The sequence below is a fragment of the Pan paniscus genome, chromosome 5 (assembly GCF_029289425.2).
Source record: "Pan paniscus chromosome 5, NHGRI_mPanPan1-v2.0_pri, whole genome shotgun sequence".
Lineage (NCBI taxonomy): Eukaryota > Metazoa > Chordata > Mammalia > Primates > Hominidae > Pan > Pan paniscus.
In genome coordinates, this window is record NC_073254.2 from 32,826,805 (window position 1) to 32,846,787 (window position 19,983).

Genomic DNA, 19,983 nt, shown 5'->3' on the forward strand with positions numbered 1-19,983 from the left:
CAACAATATATGCTATTTGCTATTTTTTTTTTTCTGAGACCGGGTCTCACTCTGTTGCCCAGGCTGTAGTGCAGTGGCACAATCTTAGCTCACTACAACCTCCACCTCCCGGGCTCAAGCGATTCTCCCACCTCAGCCTCCCTAATAGCTGGGACTCTCCGCACATGCTACCACGCCCAGCTGACTTTTGTATTTTTTGTAGAGATGGCGTTTCACCATGTTGCCCAGGCTGGTCTTGAATTCCTAGGCTCAAGTGATCCACCTGCCTCAGCCTCCCACAGTGCTGGGATTACAGACGTGAGCCACGATGCCCAATTTTTTTTTAAGATGGGGTCTTGCTCTGTCGTTCAGGCTAGAGTGCAGTTGTGGGATTATGACTCACTGCAGCCTCAGTCTCCCAGGCTCAAGTGATCTTCCCACCTCAGCCGGCAGAGCAGCTGGGACTACAGAGTGCACCACCATGTCCAGCTAATTTGTTAATTCTTTATAGAGACAGGACTCGATATCTTGCCCAGGCTGGTCTCAAATACTGGACTCAAGCAGTCCTCCCACTTCAGCCTCTCAAAGTGTTAGGATTACAGGTGTGAGCCACTGTACCTGGCCGATTTGCTAATTTTAAAAATATTATAAGTAATGCTGAGCTTTGTGCACGCTTAAAGATTTTTTCATTGAAGTAAAATTCGTATAACATAAAATTAACCATTTTAAATTGTGCAGTTCAGTGGCACTTAGTATATTCACAGTGTTATGCAATTACCACCCCTATCTAATTCCAAAGTATTTTCATCACCCACAAGGGAAGCCCTAACTCTTGCTACCCCCAGTTCCTGGTAACCGCTAATCTGCTTTCTGTATTTATGGATTTATCTATTTTGGATGTTTCATATGAATGGAATCGTGCAACATGTAACCTTTTGTATCTGACCTTTTTCACCTAATGTAATGTTTTTGAGATTCATATCCATTGTAGGATGTGTCAGTACTTCATTCTTTTTTATGGGTGAATAATACTCCATTGAATGGATATGCCACAGTTTTTTTAAGCATTCATCTATTGATGGACATCTAGATCATTTCAAGCGTTTAGCAATTGTGAATAGTGCTGCAGTGAACATTCTTGTAGAAGTATTTGTTTGACTACCTGCTTGCAATTCTTGGGTATGTACCTAGAAATATAATTGCTAGATCGTATTTGGTAATTATATGGGACCTCAAACTCTTTTCCATAGTTGCTGTACCATTTTTCATTCCTGTCTGTAGCATATGAGGGTTCTGATTTTTCCACGGGTTTGAAGTGGTATCTCATGGTGGTTTTAATTTGCATTTCCCTAATGACTAACGCAACCTTTCGTATGCTTGTTGTCCATTTGTATATCTGGAGAAATATCTGGTAACATCCTTTGCCCATTTTTGTTTTGTTTTGTCGTCTTTGAGATGGAGTCTTGCTCTGTCGCCCAGGCTGGAGTGCAGTGGTGCGATCTTGGCTCGCTGCAACCTCTGCCTTCTGGGTTCAAGCCATTCTCCTGCCTCTGCCACCTGAGCAGCTGGGATTATAGGTGCGTGCCACCACCCTGGGCTAATTTTTGTATTTTTAGTAGAGACGGAGTTTCATCATGTTGGCCAGGCTGGTCTCGAACTCCTGATGGCAGGTGATCTGCCCGCCTCGGCGTCCCAAAGTGCTGGGATTACAGATGTGAGCCACCTTGCTCAGTCTTCCTTTGCCTTTTTTAAAATTGTTTGTCTTTTTGTAGTTGAGTTGTAAGAATTATATATATATAAAGTATTTATTTTTATTTTTATTTTTTTTTGAGACGGAGTTTTGCTCTTGTCACCCAGGCTGCAGTGCAATGGTGCCATCTCTGGCTCACTGCAACCTTTGCCTTCTGGGTTCAGGTGGTTCTTCTGCCTCAGCCTCCCAAGTAGCTGGGATTACAGGCACCCGCCACCACGCCCGGCTAATTTTAGTAGAGATGGGGTTTCACCATGTTGGCCAGGCAGGTCTCAAACTCCTGACCTCAGGTCATCTGCCTGCCTCAGCTTCCCAAAGTTCTGGGATTATAGGCGTGAGCCACCGTGCCTGGCCTTTTTATATATTTTGGATACTAAACCCTTATTAGATCTATGATTTGCAAGTATTTTTTCCTATAGGTTGTTGTCTTCCTTTGGTAGAGCCCTTTGATGCCCAAAGGTTTTTAATTTTGAGGAAGTTCAATTTATCTGTTTTTTTCTTTCGTTTCTTTTGGTGTTATCGCTTATAATTCGTTGCCAAATTCAAGGTCATAAAGGTTTACTTTGTTTTCTAAGAGTTCTGTTGTTCGAGTGCTTACGTTTAGGTATTATTTTATCTATTTTGAATTAATATTTTTATATGTGTAAAGTAGGGTGTCTAACTTCATTCTTTTGCATATGGATATCTGCATGCTTTTAAAAAATAAACTTTATTTTGGAATCATCTTTTTAAAATTATTTATTTATTTATTTATTTTTTTGAGACAGAGTCTTGCTCTGTTGCCCAGGCTGGGGTGCATTGGTACGATGCACCCTCCACTCAGCTCACTGCAACCTCCACCTCCCAGGTTCAAGCGATTCTCCTGCCTCAGCCTCCTGAGTAGCTGGGATTACAGGCATGCACCCCCATGCCCAGCTAATTTTTTAAATATTTTTAGTAGAGATGGGGTTTCACCATGTTGGCCAGGCTGGTCTTGAGCTCCTGACCTCAGGCGATTCACCTGCCTCAGCCTCTCAAAGTGCAGGCGTGAGACACTGCACCAAGCCTGGAATCATTTTAAATTTACCAAGTTGCTAAGATAGTACAGAGAGTTTCCATATATCCTTCATGCAGCTTCCCTTAATGTTGTCATCTTACATACCGTGATTATTTGTCAAAGTAAGAAATTAACTTTGGCATAGTACTAATAACTGTAGACTTTATTTGGATTTCATCAGTTTCTTCACTAATGTTCTTTTACTGTTCTAGGATCCAACGCAGCATACCACATTGCATTTAGTATGCATGCTTTTTGACTAACTGAAAGTAAATTTCAGTTTATTTTATGCTGATTTTTTTTTTTTTAAGACAGGGTCTCAGTCTGTTGCCCGGGCTGGAGTGCAGTGGTGTAATCTCAGCTCACTGCAGCCTTGACTTCCCCAGGCTCAAGCCATCCTCTCACCTCAGCCTCCTGAGTAGCTGGGACTACAGGCGTGCACCACCGCACCTGTCTGCTTTTGTATTTTTTGTAGAGACGGGATGTCACTATGTTGCCCAGGCTAGTCTGGAACTCCCGGGCTCAAGCAGTCTGCCTGCCTCAGCCTCCTAAAGTGCTGAGATTACAGGTGTGAGCCACCATGCCTGGCCCTGATTGTTTCTTTAGGTTAGAGCTGGAAAACCTTTCTCTCTCTTTTTTTTTTTTTTTTTTGAGACGGAGTCTTGCTCCGTTGCCCAGGCTGGAGTGTAGGAGTGTAGTGGTGCGATCTCGGCTCACTGCAAGCTTCGCCTCCCGGGTTCATGCCGTTCTCCTGCCTCAGCCTCCTGAGTAGCTGGGACTACAGGCGCCCACCACCACGCCTGGCTAACTTTTTGTATTTTTAGTAGAGACAGGGTTTCACCGTGTTAGGCAGGATGGTCTGGATTTCCTGACCTCGTGATCCGCCTGCCTTGGCCTCCCAAAGTGCTGGGATTACAGGCGTGAGCCACTGCACCTGGCCTAGAAAACCTTTCTGACAACAAAACTCAGATCCCCTTGGGACTTTCCTCACTCTGAGGAAGTATTAAATCAGAAATTATCTTAATGGGGTGAAAGTGAATTATATGGATGATGGTAATGCAAGGAGGAGAAAAAATACTTAGGATTGCTAACAGGTTGGAGAAGATGACCAAGTGGTGGAGGATAGAAATGGTAACTGAAGATTAGCTCACTTGTCATCTTGACTTGATACTTCCCATCTAGGTTCAGTGTACAAAACCTGAGTGCAGAAAATGGAGGCAGCTTACCAAGGAAATCCAGCTTACTCCACAGATAGCCAAGACTTATCGATGCGGTATGAAACCAAATACTGCTATTAAGGTATGTTCTCTTTTTGCTTTTGAGTTAATTGATATATTAATGTAGTCAGTAAATAGTAATGGTGTATGTTTTTCATGTATTGTGTTGATCATTCTGTCAAGGTTGTATTTGCATGCATGTAATAGAACCCCAACTATAATGGCTTAACCAATTAAGGATTTTACTTTTCCGTCATTATAAGCAGTTAAGACATAGGTAAGCAGTTAAGACATACGCTGTCCAGGGTTGGTTTTGTTGCCCAAGGAAATCTCTTTGTAGTTTCCACTCCAGCCACCTGTAGTCTAACTTCATCCTGAAGGCCACAAGGTAGTTGCTACACCACCAGTCATGTGTCCAAATCCTAAGCAGAAAAGGGGGAAAGGTCAAAGGGCAAGAGGGGAGTATCAGCTGAGCCTGTCCCTATTTTCCTGGGGGAAACAGGAGCTTTCCTGGAAGTTCCTTCCGTAGATTTCTATTTATATCTCATTGGCGAGAACAGGATCATGCAGCTACTCTGGTTTTAATTTTTTTGCTAGTTTTGGTTTGTTTCGTTTTTATATAATGATGTTGACACCATAAATGCAGCTTCCCTAACTATAGTGAGGACAGAGGAAGAAAATATTTTACAACTGAGGATGTTGCAACACTAAACAAAGCCAGATCCTATTAGTGAGGAAGAAAAGATTAATTGATATGCTTGGCAATTAGGAATCGGCCATCGTTGTTATAATGTGCCTTTTTTGAAATTTGGCAATTACTTACTGTTTAAAAACCTATTATTATTGCTTTAGTGCGTTAAGGGTGTTAGTCTACACAAATGCCACTGGTACCTGCAGTACATTAAAGAATATTAGGAATCCTTTTAATCTCAGAAGTAAAATACTTTGTTTCTAGAAATTGAGATAAAATTCACATATTATAAAATTCACCCTTTTAAAGCATACAATTGAGTGGCTGTGGTGCAGGTTGAGCACCCTAGTCTGAAAATCTGAAATGTTCCAAAATCTGAAACTTTTTTGAGCTCTGAGATGATGCTCAGAGGTTCTGCTCAAAGGAAATGTTCACTGGAGCATTTCAGATTTTCAGATTAGGGATGCCCAACCAGTAAGTATGTTGCAAACATTCCAAAATCCAAAATCCAAAACACTTCTGGTCCCAAGCATTTCAAATAAGAGAAATTCAACCTGGGATTCAAAATATAAACATCATATTTTTATAATGCCTGGAATTCAGTAAAAGCCTGGGATTCAAAATATAAACATAATATTCTATTTCATTATATTTATAATAAACTATATAGTTTATTTTCTGTGCCTGGCCTATTCGTTTCTTATGAATAAAAATATATTAGGAGTGGTTGGGCGCGGTGGCTCACACCTGTAATCCCAGCACTTTGGGAGGCCGAGATGGGCGGATCACCCAAGGTCAGGAGTTCGAGACCAGCCTGGCCAACATGTTGAAACCCTGTCTCTAGTAAAAATATAAAAATTAGCCCGGTGTGGTGGCATGTGCTTGTAATCTCAGCTACTCGGGAGGCTAAGGTAGGAGAATCACTTGAACCCGGGAGGCGGAGGTTGCAGTGAGCTGAGATCATGCCATTGCACTCCAGCCTGGGCAACAAGAGTGAAACTCCATCTCAAAAAAAAAAAAAAAAAAAAAAGAAAAAAGGAGTGTAATCAGTGAGTTATATCATAAATTTATGTTTAATGTTTGCAAAACTACCTAATGTCTTTCCATGGTTGTACCATACTACAACATTTTGTAGTGTTATTCTTTTTAAAAAAATTTAATTATAGCCATTCTAATGGGTATGTACTAGTATCATTGTAGGGTTAGTTTGCATTTCCCTAATAACTGGTGATCTTGAGTATATTTTCATATGCTTATTGGCCATGCATTTCTCTTTGGAAAATGTCTGATCAAGTTTTTTTTAATTGGGTTTTATTGATTTGTAGTTCTTTATGTAATCTGGATATAACCGTGTATTTTGAATATTTTTTCCCCCCAGTTTGTGTTAAGCCTTTTCATTTTCTGAATAGGTCTTTTATGAGGAATTTTCCATTTTGAAGTGTAGTTTATTCAGTTTTTCATTTATGCTTAGAACTTTTTGTGTCTTTTCTGAGAAATCATTGGTTACCTTTCACCTTGTAAACATACTCTGTGATTTCTTTGAGGTGCCTTATAGTTTTCATCTTTACTTTTAGATCAGTAGCTCAAGTTTATTTTTGTTTTTGATGTCAGAGGTAGGCCAACATTCAATTTTTTCCATTCAGATATTTAGTTGTTCATTACCGTTTGCTAAAAAGACTGTATTTTTCACTTTGTATTATCTTAGCACCATTGTTTTATTTTATTTTATTTTAGACGGAGTCTTGCTCTGTTGCCCAGGCTGGAGTGTAGTGGCTCGATCTCGGCTCACTGCAACCTTTGCCTCCTGGGTTCAAGCGATTCTCCTGCCTCAGCCTCCCAAGTAGCTGGGACTACAGGCACACACCACCACACCTGGCTAATTTTTGTATTATTAGTAAAGAGAGGGTTTCACCATGTTGGCCAGGCTGGTCTTGGACTCCTGACCTCGTGATCCACCTGCCTTGGCCTCCCAAAGTGTTGGGATTACAGGCGTGAGCCACTGCGCCCGGCCCTATCTTAGCACCATTATAAAAAAATCAATTGGCCGTATGTGTGTAAGTCTGTTTCTGGACCCTGTTGCATTAATCTGTTTTTTACCCAATGCTCTGCTGTCATGATTATTGTATCTGTATAGTAAGTCTTGAAATCAGGTAGTATACATTCTTCTAACTTTTTTTTTGTTTTCAAGATTGTTTTGGCTATTCTAGGACCCTTATATTTCCATGTAAACATCAACTTCTTAGTATCCAATAAAAAGCCTCTGGGTTTTTTATTGGAATGCATTGAATCTATGGGTCATTTGGAGAAGTGACGTCTTTACATTTTTCAGTCCTCTAAGGGGTTGGTAAATGATGGCTCATGGGCCAAATCTGGCTGATACCTATTTATTTTTATTTATTTTTATTTTTCTGTAGGTTATTGGGGTGCAGGTGGTGTTTGGTTATATAAGTTCTTTAGCGGTGATTTGTGAAATTTGGTGCACCCATCACCCGAGCAGTATACACTGCACCCTGTTTGTAGCCTTTTGTCCCTAGCCCCCCTTCTACTTTTCCCCCCAAGTTCCCAAAGTTCATTGTGTCATTCATATGCCTTTGTGTCCTCGTAGCTTAGCTTCCACATATCAGTGAGAACATATGGTGTTTGGTTTTCCATTCCTGAGTTACTTCACTTAGAATAATAGTCTCCTATCTCATCCAGGTTGCTGCAAATGCCATTAATTCATTCCTTTTCATGGCTGAGTAGTAGTCCATCATATATATATATGTATGTATGTATGTACACATACACACACACCGCAGTTTCTTTATCCACTTGTTGATTGGTGGGCATTTGGGTGGGTTCCACAATTTTGCAGTTGTGAACTGTGCTGCTATAAACATGCATGTGGAAGTATGTTTTTTGTATAATGACTTCTTTTCCTCTGGATACCCAGTAGTGGAATTGCTGGATCAAATGGTAGTTCTACATTTAGTTCTTTAAGGAGTCTCCACACTGTTTTCCATAGTGGCTGTACTAGTTTACATTCCCACCAGCAGTATAGAAATGTTCCCTGTTCACTGCATCCACACCAACATCTACTGTGGTTTGATATTTTGATTATGGCCATTCTTGCAGGAGTAAGGTGGTATCACATTGTGGTTTTGATTTGCATTTCCCCAATCGTTAGTGATGTTGAGCATTTTTTCATATGTCTGTTGGCCATTTGTATATCTACTCTGAGAATTGTCTATTCATGTCCTTAGCCCACTTTTTGATGGGGTTGTTTTTCTCTTAATGATTTGTTTGAGTTCATTGTAGATTCTGGATAGTAGTCCTTTGTCAGATGTATAGGTTGTGAAGATTTTCTCCCACTCTCTGGGTTGTCTGTTTACTCTGCTGATTGTTCCTTTTGCCTTGCAAAAGCTCTTTAAAGTCCCAGTTATTTATCTTTGCTTTTATTGTATTTGGATTTGGGTTCTTGGTCATGAAATCCTTGCCTAAGCAAGTGTCTAGAAAGGTTTTTCTAGTATTTCTTCTAGAATTTTTGTAGTTTCAGGTCCTAGATTTAAGTCCTTAATCCATCTTCAGTTGATTTTTGTGTGAGATATGAGGATCCAGTTTTCTTCCCCTAAATGTGGCTAGCCAATTATCCCAGCACCATTTGTTGAAAAGAGTGTCCTTTCCCCACTTTATGTTTTTGTTTGCTTTGTTGAAGATCAGTTGGCTCTAAGTATTTGGGTTTATTTCTGGGTTCTCTATTCTGTTTCATTGGTCTATGTGCCTATTTTTATACCAGTACCATGCTGTTTTGGTGACTATGGCCTTATAGTATAGTTTGAAATCAGGTAGTGTGATGCCTCCGGATTTATTCTTTTGCTTTGTCTTGCTTTGGCTATGCGGGCTCTTTTTTGGTTCCATATGAGTTTTAGAATTTTTTCTAATTCTGTGATGAATGATAGTAGTATTTTGATGGGGATTGCTTTTAATTTGTAGATTGCTTTTGGCAATATGGTCATTTTCACAACATTGATTCTACCCATCCGTGAGCATCCATTTGTTTGTGTTGTCTATGATTTCTTCCAGCAGTGTTTTGTAGTTTTCCTTGTAGAGGTCTTTAGACTCCTTGGTTAGGTTTATTCCTAAGTATTTTATTTTATTTTGCAGCTATTGGTAAAGGGGTTGAGTTCTTGATTTGACTCTCTGCTTGGTCGCTGTTGGTGTATAGAAGAGCTACTGATTTGTGTACATTAATCTTGTATCTGGAAACTTTGCTGACTTCTTTTATCAGTTCTAGGAGCCTTCTGGAAGAGTCCTTAGGGTTTTTGGGGTAAACGATCATATCATCAGCAAACAGTGACAGTTTGACTTCCTCTTTACCAATTTGGATGCCCTTTATCTCTTTCTCTTGTCTGATTGCTCTGGCTAGGACTTCTAGTACTATGTTGAAGAGGAGTGGTGAGAGTGGGCATCCTTGTTTTGTTCCAGGTCTCAGAGGGAATGCTTTCAACTCTTCCCCATTCAGTATTATGTTGTCTGTGGGTTTGTCATAGATGGCTTTTATTACATTGAGGTATGTCCCTTGTATGCCAATTTTGCTGAGAGTTTTAATCATAAAGGGATGCTGGATTTTGTCCAGTGCTTTTTCTGTGTCTATTGAGATGATCATGTGATTTTTGTTTTTAATTCTGTTTATGTGGTATATCACATTTATTGATTTGCATATGTTAAACCATCCCTGCATCCCTGGTATGAAACCCACTTGATCATGGTGGATTATCTTTTTGATATGTTGTTGGATCCGGTTAGCTAGTATTTTGTTAAGCATCTACATTAGCTAGTATTTTGTTAGTGTCTATGTTCATCAGGAATATTGGTCTGTAGTTTTCGTTTTTGGTTATGTCCTTTCCTGGTTTTGGTATTAGGGTGATGCTGGCTTCATAAAATGAATTAGGGAGGGTTCCTCTTTATCTTGTGGAATAGTGTCAAAAGGATTGGTACCAATTCTTCAAATGTCTGGTAGAATTCTGCTGTGAATCCATCTGGTCCTGGACTTTTTTTGTTGGTAATCTTTTAATTACCATTTCAATCTCACTACTTGTTATTGGTCTGTTCAGGGTATCTAATCCTTCCTGATTTAAGCTAGGAGGGTTGTATTTTTCCAGGAATTTGTCCATGTCTTCTAGGTTTTCCAGATTATGTGCGTAAAAGTGTTCGTAGTAGCCTCGAATGATCTTTTGTATTTCAGTGGTGTCAGTTGTAATATCTTTTTTTTTCTTAATGAAGTTATTTGGATTTTCTCCTTTTCTTGGTTAATCTTGCTAATTGTCTATCAACTTTATTTATCTTTTCAAAGAACCAGCTTTTTGTTTCATTTAACTTTTGTATTTTTTTTGTTTCAATTTCATTTAGTTCTTGTCTGATCTTGGTTATTTCCTTTCTTCTGCTGGGCTTGGGTTTGGTTTGTTCCTGTTTCTCTAGTTCCTTGAGGCCACACCTATTTATTTATTTATTTATTTATTTTATTTTTAATTTAAAAAATTTTCTGTAGTGACAGGGTCTTGCTCTATTGCCCAGGCTGGTCTTGAACTCTTGGCCTCAAGTGATCCTCCCTTCCCAGCCTCCCAAAGTGCTGGGATTACAGGCGTTAGCCACCGCACCTGGCACCACACCTGTTTTGTAAATATGGTTTTAATTGGGACATAGCCATGCTCATTCCTGCTCCTGGTACCACACCTGTTTTGTAAATAAAGTTTTAATTGGGACATAGCCATGCTCATTGTTATGTATTGGCTGCTTTTATGCTACAATGACAGTATTTGCGACAGAGCCCAGAATATTTACTATGTGGTTCCTTACAGAAAATGTTTCCTGACCCCTTTTCTGACCCATGGGCATGGTATCTGTCTCCATCTTTTTGAGGTTAATGTCTCCCAACAGTGTTTTCTAATATTCACTGAGGATATCTTTTGTGCCTTTGTTCAATTTATTTCTAGATACTTAATTTTTTTTTCCTGTAATTGTAGATAAAATTCATTGATTGATTGATTTTTTTGTTTTGGACGGAGTCTCACTCTGTCATCCAGGCTGGAGTGCAGTGGCACCGTATTGGCTCACTGCAACCACCATCTCCTGGGTTCAAGCAATTCTCCTGCCTCAGCCTCCTGAGTAGCTGGGATTACAGGCACCCACCACCACGCCCAGCTAATTTTTTTACATTTTTAGTAGAGACGGGGTTTCACCACATTGGCCAGGCTGGTCTCGAACTCCTGAACTCAGGTGATCTGCCTGCCTTGGCCTTCCAAAGTGCTGGGATTACAGGCATGAGCCACCGCACCCGGCCTATTTTTTATTATTTATTTATTTTTTGAAATGGAGTCTTGCTTTGTCGCCAGGCTGAAGTGCAATGGCACGATCTCGGCTCACTGCAACCTCCGCCTCCCAGGTTCAAGCAATTCTTCTGCCTCAGCCTCCCGAGTAGCAGGGACTACAGGCACACATCACCATGCCTGGCTAATTTTTTGTATTTTAATAGAGACAGGGCTTCCCCATGTTGGCCAGGCTGGTCTCGAACTCCTGACCTCGTGATCTACCTGCCTTGGCCTCCCAAAGTGCTGGGATTATAGGTGTGAGCCACTGTACCCAGCCAATAAAATTTATTTTTAACTCCATTTTCAAGTTGTGCACTGTTGCAACTATATAGAAATACAATTGACTTTTGTATATTGGCCTTGTACCCAGAGTCTTTGTTAACTTCACTTACTAAGTTTCATAGATCTTTTTCATAGATTCCTTTGGGTTGTCTGCAAATCAGTCATACAAATAATCATGATTGTCTACAAACCTCTTCTCAGTCTTTTTGCCCTTTTTCTTGCCTTACTACATTGGTCAGGACCACCAGTGATAGTGTTCTATAGAAGTGATGAGAGCAGACAACCTTGCCTTGTTCCTGACTTCAGGAGGAATGTGTTCAGTATCGTCATATACAGTGTTGGCTATAGCTCTTTGTAGACATTCTTTATGAGATGGAGCAGTCTCCTTTTCTTTTCCTAATCTGCTGATAACTTTTTATGATGAATAGATGTTGGCTAATAGTTTTCCTGCATCTTTTATGATGACCATTGCATTTTCTTCTTTAATCAGCAAATGTAATGAATTATACCAATTTGGGAATGTTGAATCAATGTTGCATTCCTGGGGAAAAAAAATCCATTTGTTTTTAATATATTGTTCTTTTTATATATTCCCAGATTTGATTAAATTTTGTTAAAGATTTTTGCATCTGTGTTTGTCTTGGATACTTTGTTACTTTCCTTTCTTGTAATAACCTTGTCGGGTTCTGCTTTCAGAGTTATGCTGGCTCTGAAACGAGCAGTATATCCTCTTTTCTATTTTGTTGTATAGGTTTGATATTACTTCTTTTTTTGTGTTTGGTTGAATTCACTAATGAAACAATTTGGGCCAGTAGTTTTCTTTGTAAAAAGTTAGGAATTACACATTCAGTTTCTTTAACAGATATATGGCCATCTAGGTGGTTTATGACTTCTTTCCATTTTGGAAGGTTGTGTTTTTCAAGCAGTTTGTCTTTTTCATCTATGTTGTCACATTTTTAACTTAAAGTTGTTTGTACTGTTCCCTTGTTCTCCTTTTAACGTTGGTGGGCTTTGTCTTGGTATCCTTTCTTTTATTCTTGATGTTGGTGATTTGAGAGTGAGGGAGGGGAAGCATTGATCTGAGCCTGGGATTAGATTCCTGAAATTGGTAAGAGCTATTCCAAAATCTTTCAATTTAGCACTAGATATTTTTTCTTTCTTTTTTTTTTTTTTTCCGTAAGGCAGGGTCTCACTCTGTCTCCCAGGCCAGAGTACAGTGGCATAATCCTGGTTTACTGCAGCCTTTACTTCCTGGGCTCAGGTGATTCTGCCACCGTAGTCTCCCGAGTAGCTGGGACTACAGGTGTGTGCCACTGTGCTTCACTAATTTTTGTATTTTTTTTTTTTTTTAATAGAGACGGGGTTTTGCTGTCTTGCCCAGGGTGAGGCCCTTGATTGATTCTGGAACTCAACTTTAAGAGTTGAAGGCCTCTCTAAGAAGAGGAAGAGAAAAGAGAAAATGGGAGGGAGCTGACATGAGGGCGTGGGCAGTTCATTTCCAGGCTGCGTGGCTGCACTGATGGGAGCTGGGAACTGAGCAATGAAAATACCATGAACAGGCACAGGGGAGCGTGTCTAGCTTGCAGGAACAATATCTTGGTTGCACTAAACTTAACTATCTATGTCCCAGATTACTTGACAATGAAAAGTTGACTCAGTGGCATTTCATTATAATATTTAAAGGAGAGTTCAGCCAAGCAACAATAAAAAATAGCAGACTATTTTAATAGATTCTACTTTTTGAGCCATTTTCACTCAGCCTGGGTATGCGATGATTCTAAAAGTTTTTTCAGACAATTTTTTAAGATTTTGGATGATTTGTGTAATACTACATTAATCAATACTAGCTGTGATTTTGTTGTTGTGGTTTTGTTTTGTTTGAGAAGGAGTCTTGTTCTATTGCCCAGGCTGGAGTGCAGTGACACCATGTAGGCCTACTCCAGCCTCTGCCTCCCAGGTTCAAGCGATTCTCCCACGTCAGCCTCCCGAGTAGCTGGAACTGCAGGTGCTCACCACCACGCCCAGCTAATTTGTGTATTTTTAGTAGAGACGGGGTTTCACCATGTTGGCCAGGCTGGTCTCGAACTCCTGATCTCAGGTGATCCACCTGTCTTGGCCTCTCAAAGTGCTGGGATTACAGGCGTGAGCCACTGCTCCCGGCCACTCTAGCTGTGATTTTTACATTTTGTTCTGTGCTTTGACTAAACTGTAATTGGAGTGATCCGTAATCTCACCTCTCTTTTACTTGCTGACAATTGAATGGACAACTTTGACTTTACTAATTGTTTAAATTATGCCTTGCTTTTTGTTTTTTAAATTTTTTCTTGGGTGGTGGTTGTCACTTTTAATTTCTCTAAGTAGTTTTTGAAAACTCGAAGGTTTTCTGTAGAACACTTTTAGACAAATGATATGTGTTCATTATTGAAAAATTCCAGCAATATAGAAAAGAACAAAGATAACAGAAAAAAATTCATGCAGTCTTCGTTGTGAATTAACCATCATTGAGTGAGATTCATTCAAGAGTATCTATATAGTGTACCTCTGTGTGTATACAGGGAGAAGGCCTGATTGACAGATAGCTTCCTGTTAAGGAATAGTACTACACACACTTTTTTTTTCTAAGTTGGTTGTGTTTAATATAACATCAATTTAAAATAAGAAAAGGAAGCCAAAGTGAAATAAGAAATTGTTGAACATAAAATATTTCTTTATCCCAAGAAATAAGTTTCTAAAAACTCTCTAAAAGGTTAAGAAAATATGAGAATAAGAAGTGGGAATCAGTTGGGCGCAGTGGCTCATGCCTGTAATTTCAGCCCTTTGGGAGGCTGAGGCAGGAGTTTGAGACCAGCCTGGGCAACATGACGAGACCCTGTCTCTACAAAGAATACAAAAATTACCTGGGCCTGGTGACGCGCTCCTGTAGTCCCGGCTACTTGGGAGACTGAAGTGGGAGGATCCCTTGAGCCCATGAGGTCAAGGCTGCAGTGAGCCAAGATGGCACCACTGCACTCCAGCCTAAGTGACACAGTGAGACCCTGTTTCAAGAAGAAAAGTAAAAAAGTTGAAATCACTCTAACTTGAAAAAATAAAAAAAACAAACTTCATGTTTCAATTTTAGTTGATATTGGTCAACACCCTGCTATGAAATCAGAAAAAATAAATTATATAACACTTCCTTTTCTTCTCTCCCAGTTTTTGTTATGGTTTTGTTTTTTGTTTAGTTTTCTTGGCGATTTTGTTAATTATTTTCTATAACTGTATTCCCTCCATTGTTTACTCTCACTTATATGTTTATATAGATTTACTGCTCTCTGTAATTTCTTTTACCATAGTTCCATTTTTTTATTTTGATTTGAAACCTGGCTGGCTGTATTTTAACATCAAGCATTTTTTTCTAGGAGGGCCTCAGAGGTGTCAGATTCCTTACATTTTTGAAAACTTAACTACTTTTCTTCTCACCTCACCTTAGTTAAAGCCTTTATAGTCTTTTTAAATTCCAATTTCTATGGATAACATGAAATCTCTTCCCCCAACCCCAGTCACCCTCCTTTGAGACCCCTTCATCTTATTGTTCCAGTATGAATCGATTACTCTCCACAACCTGAACTTTTGAAATATTAATTTAAATTATATATATTGACCCTGAGTAATTTTGGTTTTCAGCGTGGTATGCTGTTAAGGAGAAAGTCAGTGAAGGTTTATTTGTAGAATAACATGAAAAAGAACAATTGACAACTCTGTACACTGTTTTTGATTTTGCTCTTTCTCATTTAATATGTCTTAAAAGATGTGTCCATGTAAGTATATAAAGAGCTCTTCTTTCTCTTCATTTTTATTTCTTTTTTTTTGAGACGGAGTCTTGCTCTGTCACCCAGGCTGGAGTACAGTGGCATCCTCTTAGCCCAGTGCAGCCTCAAACTCCTGAGTTCCAGTGATTCTCACCTGACTCAGCCTCTCACCACAGGCACACGACCATGCACAGCTAATTTTTTTTAATTTTTTTGTAGTGACAGGGTCTTGCTATGTTGCCCAGGCTGGTCTCAAACTCCTGGCCTCAAGTGATCCTCCCACCTTGGTCTCCCAAAGTGCTGGGATCACAGGTGTGAGCCACTGTGCTTAGCCCTTCTTTCTCTTCAATGGCTGTCTAATAAGTAGTCCACTGAACGGATGTCCTGTGTTTAATTTAGTGCTATTGAAGGGCATTTAGGTTACTTTTAAACGTTTACTGTTCCTGACTGTGCTTTAGTGAAAAGCTTTCTATCTGTACTATTTTTGAGTATATTTGTAAGATCAGTTCCTACAAATGAAATTTCTGTATCAAAGGGTAGATGCTATTGTTTTAATGTGAAATAAGTTATAGACACAAAGAGTTATAATTTGTATGTAAGGAGGAAAGAATGAAAGCAAACACTGGTGTGCCTCCCTACTACTCAGTTGAAGAAACAGAGCACTCCCAGTGGCTTTGTCCCTCCCTCCACTGTGCTCCTCAGTAGTTATTATGCTTCCTCTCCTTCCCTTGCAGGGGTAAACAATGTCCTGAATTTTGTGGGGTTTTTTTTTTTTTTTTTTTTTGAGACAGAGTTTTGCTCTTATTACCCAGGCTGGAGTGCAATGGCGCAGTCTCGGCTCATTGCAACCTCCACCTCCCAGGTTCAAACGATTCTCCTGCCTCAGCCTCCTGAGTAGCTGGTGCCCACCACCACACCTGACTAATTTTTTGTATTTTTAGTAGAGACGGGGTTTCATCACGTTGGCCAGGCTTGTCTCGAACTCCTGACCTCAGGTGATTCACCCACCTCGGCCTCCCAAAATGCAGGGATTACAGATGTGAGCCACCACGCCGGGCCCTGAATTTTGTCTTTCTTACTCCTTTGCTTTTTGTTACAAGGTTAATACATATTTCTGAAACCCTAAGTAACATAAGTTTTGCATATTTTTATACTGGTTACAAATTATATCACAATTGTTTATATTCCTCTTTAACTTGCTCTTTTCGCTCAACATTAAGGTTTTGGAGATGCATCCATGTTGATGCATCTAAGACTTTGGTGTGTTAATACCAAAGAGTAGTATTAGAATTACATTGTGTGAACCTACCTTGGTGTGTGTATTCTTGTGTTCATGAATATAAGGGCTGTTTCTAGTTTTTGGCTGTTACATACAAATGCTACTGTGAGCATTCTTGCCTGGCACAAGGACAAGAATGTCTTTGAAATACAGTCCAAGGACTAGAACTGCTAGGCCATATGGTCTAACAATCTTGTTTATTTAGGCAACTATTCTTAGTGAAATATACAAACAGAAAACGCACAAATCGAAATGCATAACTCAATGAATTTTCGCCAAGTACTCATTTAGCTGGCTCCCAGGAAAGTAACAGAACACACACCAGCCCCTTAGAACCCCCGTGTCACTTTTAATCACAGTCTTTAACCCTTGCTCCCCTAGAGTAACTACCTACTTTTCTGACTTACAATCATATAGTTTTGTTTTGTTTTGTTTTTTTGCTTGCTTTTAAGTTTTACATGAATGGTATCCTACACTATGATTGTTCTAGCTACTTTTTTTTTTTTTTTTTTTTTTTTTGAGACGGAGTGTCGCTTTGTCGCCCAGGCTGGAGTTCAGTGTTGCGATCTTGGCTCACTCCAACTTCCGCCTTCCAGGTTCAAGTGATTCTCCTGCCTGAGCCTCCCAAGTACCTGGGATTACAGGTGCGCACCACCATGCCCGGCTAATTTTTGTATTTTTAGTAGAGACGAGGTTTCACCATGTTGGCCAGGCTGGTCTCGAACTCCTGACCTTAGGTGATCCACCCACCTCAGCCTCCCAAAGTGCTGGGATTACAGGTGTGAGCCACTGCACGGGGCCTGTTCTAACTTCTTTTGCCCAACATTTTGAGATGTGTCCATGTTGTAATGTGTGGTCAGAGTTTGTTCTCATTGCTGTGCAGCATGCCATTGTTTGACTATAATACAATTTAAGTGTCCATTGTACTGTTGATGACCTTTGGGTTGTTTCTAGCTTTTTTCCTTTTTTTTTTTTTTTTTTTTTTAAGACAAGGTCTCTTGTCCAGGTGGAGTCCAGTGGTGCTGTCACAGCTCACTGCAGCCTCAACCTCCTGTGCTCAATCAGTCCTCCCACTTCAGCCTCCCGAGTAGTTGGAAGTACAGGCATGCACCACCAAGCCTGGTTGATTTTTGCAATTTTTGTAGAGATGGGAGGTGTTACCCAGGTTGGTGTTGAACTCCTAGGCTCAAGCGATCCACCTGCCTTGACCTCCCAAAATGCTGGGATTACAGGCATGAGCCACTGAGCCTGGCCAGTTTCTAGCTTTTTTTGAATACAAATAATGCTCCTTTGAACATTTTGTAATACTTTTGTTGGTGCAGATATACAAGAGTCTCTCTCTGGAAAATATAACCCAGTTAGAATTGCTGGATGTGTCATACGTATTTTCAGTTATAAAAGATGATGTCAAATGATTGTGCATTTTAAATGTTCGTATTTTGTCACTGCCCTTCGTGGTTGTTATATGCCTTTATTTTCCACCAGGAACATCCTTATGAGAGTGCCTGTCTCCCCACACTCTCACTTTTTTTTTTTTTTTGAGATGGAGTCTCGCTCTGTTACCCAGGCTGGAGCGCAGTAGCGCAGTCTCGGCTCACTGCAACCTCCACTTTCCGGGTCCCAGTGATTCTCCTGCCTCAGCCTCTCCAGTAGCTGAGATTACAGGCACCTGCCACGATGCCTGGCTAATTTTTATATTTTTAGTAGAGACAGTTTTTCACTATTTTGGCCAGGCTGGTCTCAAACTCCTGACCTTAAGTGATCCGCCCACCTTGACCTCCCAAACTGCTGCTCAACCTCCCGAAGTGCTGGGATTATAGGCATGAGCCACAGAGCCAGGCCTCCAGACACTCTGATTTATACATTGTTTCATAAAAATGTTTTTCTTTGCCAGCCTGATAGGTGAAAAGAGGTATCTTATTGAAGATAAATGGGATACCTGAGACTATATTTTATAAGCAACCCTAATTTAACACTTGGTTTTCTTTTGTAGCCTGAGACCTCAGATCATTGTTCCCTCCCAGAGGATCTAGTGAGTATTTCCGGATGGTGTGGATTGGGGTTAATTGTGCCTTTGATGATAAGTGTTACAAGGAAATGATTGTCACAGCTTCATGAATTTCTTTCTCTTTGGTTGCTGATCAGTGACTTTTTAATCTAACATGGTAACTATATTATGAAAATGTTAGCAATAGTGATATTATGGGTAGTCCTGTCCCCAACTTAAAAAATAAAAATAAAGTTATGTTGCTTTTCATTAAAAGGAAACGAAGAGGAAGACACAGCTCTCCTGCCTTGCTCTAGGGCTCAGGCTTGCTGTACTTGTTTTTCAAGGATGACTTTGTGACCTTTTCTCCACTTGAGTCCTCCTAAGAAAAGCACAAGAGGGCCACAATTTGATTGTCTTGGCCTGGATTCAGCTGCAGGAGTGTTCTTATGCATTCTGACCTCAGCATGTTGGCTTTGTCCTGTCCTCATGCAGATATGGCAGGGGGAGCAGTACTTCCAGCTGGCAAAGCTGGTCACATTTCCTCTGTCTTCATAAGACTTTGCTACCTGAGTTGACAAACTTCAGTGTACCATGTAACCAGATTCGGTGACTGTTTCAGAAAAGAGGTTTTTAAATTTTGGGTTTCTTGAGTTTCTAGAATCCTGAGTCATTCTGATTTTCAGTGATTCAGGATTGGATTGTTCTAGATGTCTGAAACTCAGGAACTACGATAGCTTTTCAGGCAAAGACAGCATTGACTTTTAGCAAATCTACTTTAAATCCATTCTGTTATATAAAAGGGTGTTTCCATGTGTATTAGTCCGTTCTCACGCTGCTCGCTATAAAGAACTGCCTGAGACTAGGTAATTTATGAAGGAAAGAGGGTTAAGTGACTCACAGTTCTGCATGGCTGGGGAGGCCTCAGGAAACTTACAATCATGGCAGAAGAGGAAGCAAATGTGTCCTTCATGATGGCTGGAAGGAGAAGTGTCAAGCAAAGGGGGAAAAGCCCCTTGTAAAACCATCAGATCTCATGAGAACTCATTATCACAAGAACAGCATGAGGGTAACTGCCCCTGTGGTTTAATTACCTCCTACCAGCTCCCTGCCATGACACATGGGGATTATGGGAACTACAATTCAAGATGAGATTTGAGTGGGGACCCAGCCAAACCATATCAGTATGTATATATGTGTGTGTGTACACACACACACACACACACACACACACACACACACACATTTTTTTTCCAGGCTCCAGAATAGACATTTTTTTTCCCCCGAATTCCTGGAGCATAAGTGTCAGATTGCATTTAGAAAAGCCTGTCTACCATGGATTGTGGCAGTGTTGCTTTGGAAGCCACATAGACTTTCTTTTTATTTCAGTAGTCATCATGAGAAGGCTCTGATTTGATGACTCCATGTTAAGTCAACTCTGGAACAGTATCACGTATTTGAAGACTGAAAATAACTGCTTTTGTTCAATTCTACATTTGGCGTCTTATTTTGATGGTTGCAGTGTACTTTTCCCTCTGAAAGTTTTTTAGTAGCCTTTGGCAAAAAGCAGTAATACTTACTACTTGGGAGCATTATTTTTTATGCCCAGTTTCCCAATTTTAACTAT

At 40.1% G+C, this 19,983-nt stretch overlaps 1 protein-coding gene across 6 annotated transcripts in view; it reads left to right on the forward strand.

The window, feature by feature from the left end:
* Positions 1 to 19,983, forward strand: part of KDM1B (lysine demethylase 1B) — a 69,098-nt gene that overhangs the window by 12,647 nt on the left and 36,468 nt on the right. For 4 of the 6 annotated variants that reach the window (XM_034961517.3, XM_034961516.3, XM_034961519.3 and 1 more), the window contains 2 exons: positions 3,948 to 4,064; positions 18,363 to 18,401. In XM_034961517.3, the coding sequence (XP_034817408.2) occupies positions 3,948 to 4,064; positions 18,363 to 18,401 (156 nt within the window). The remainder of the gene's footprint in view (positions 1 to 3,947; positions 4,065 to 18,362; positions 18,402 to 19,983) is intronic. The other 2 variants (XM_055113206.2, XM_055113207.2) reach the window with 1 other exon arrangement.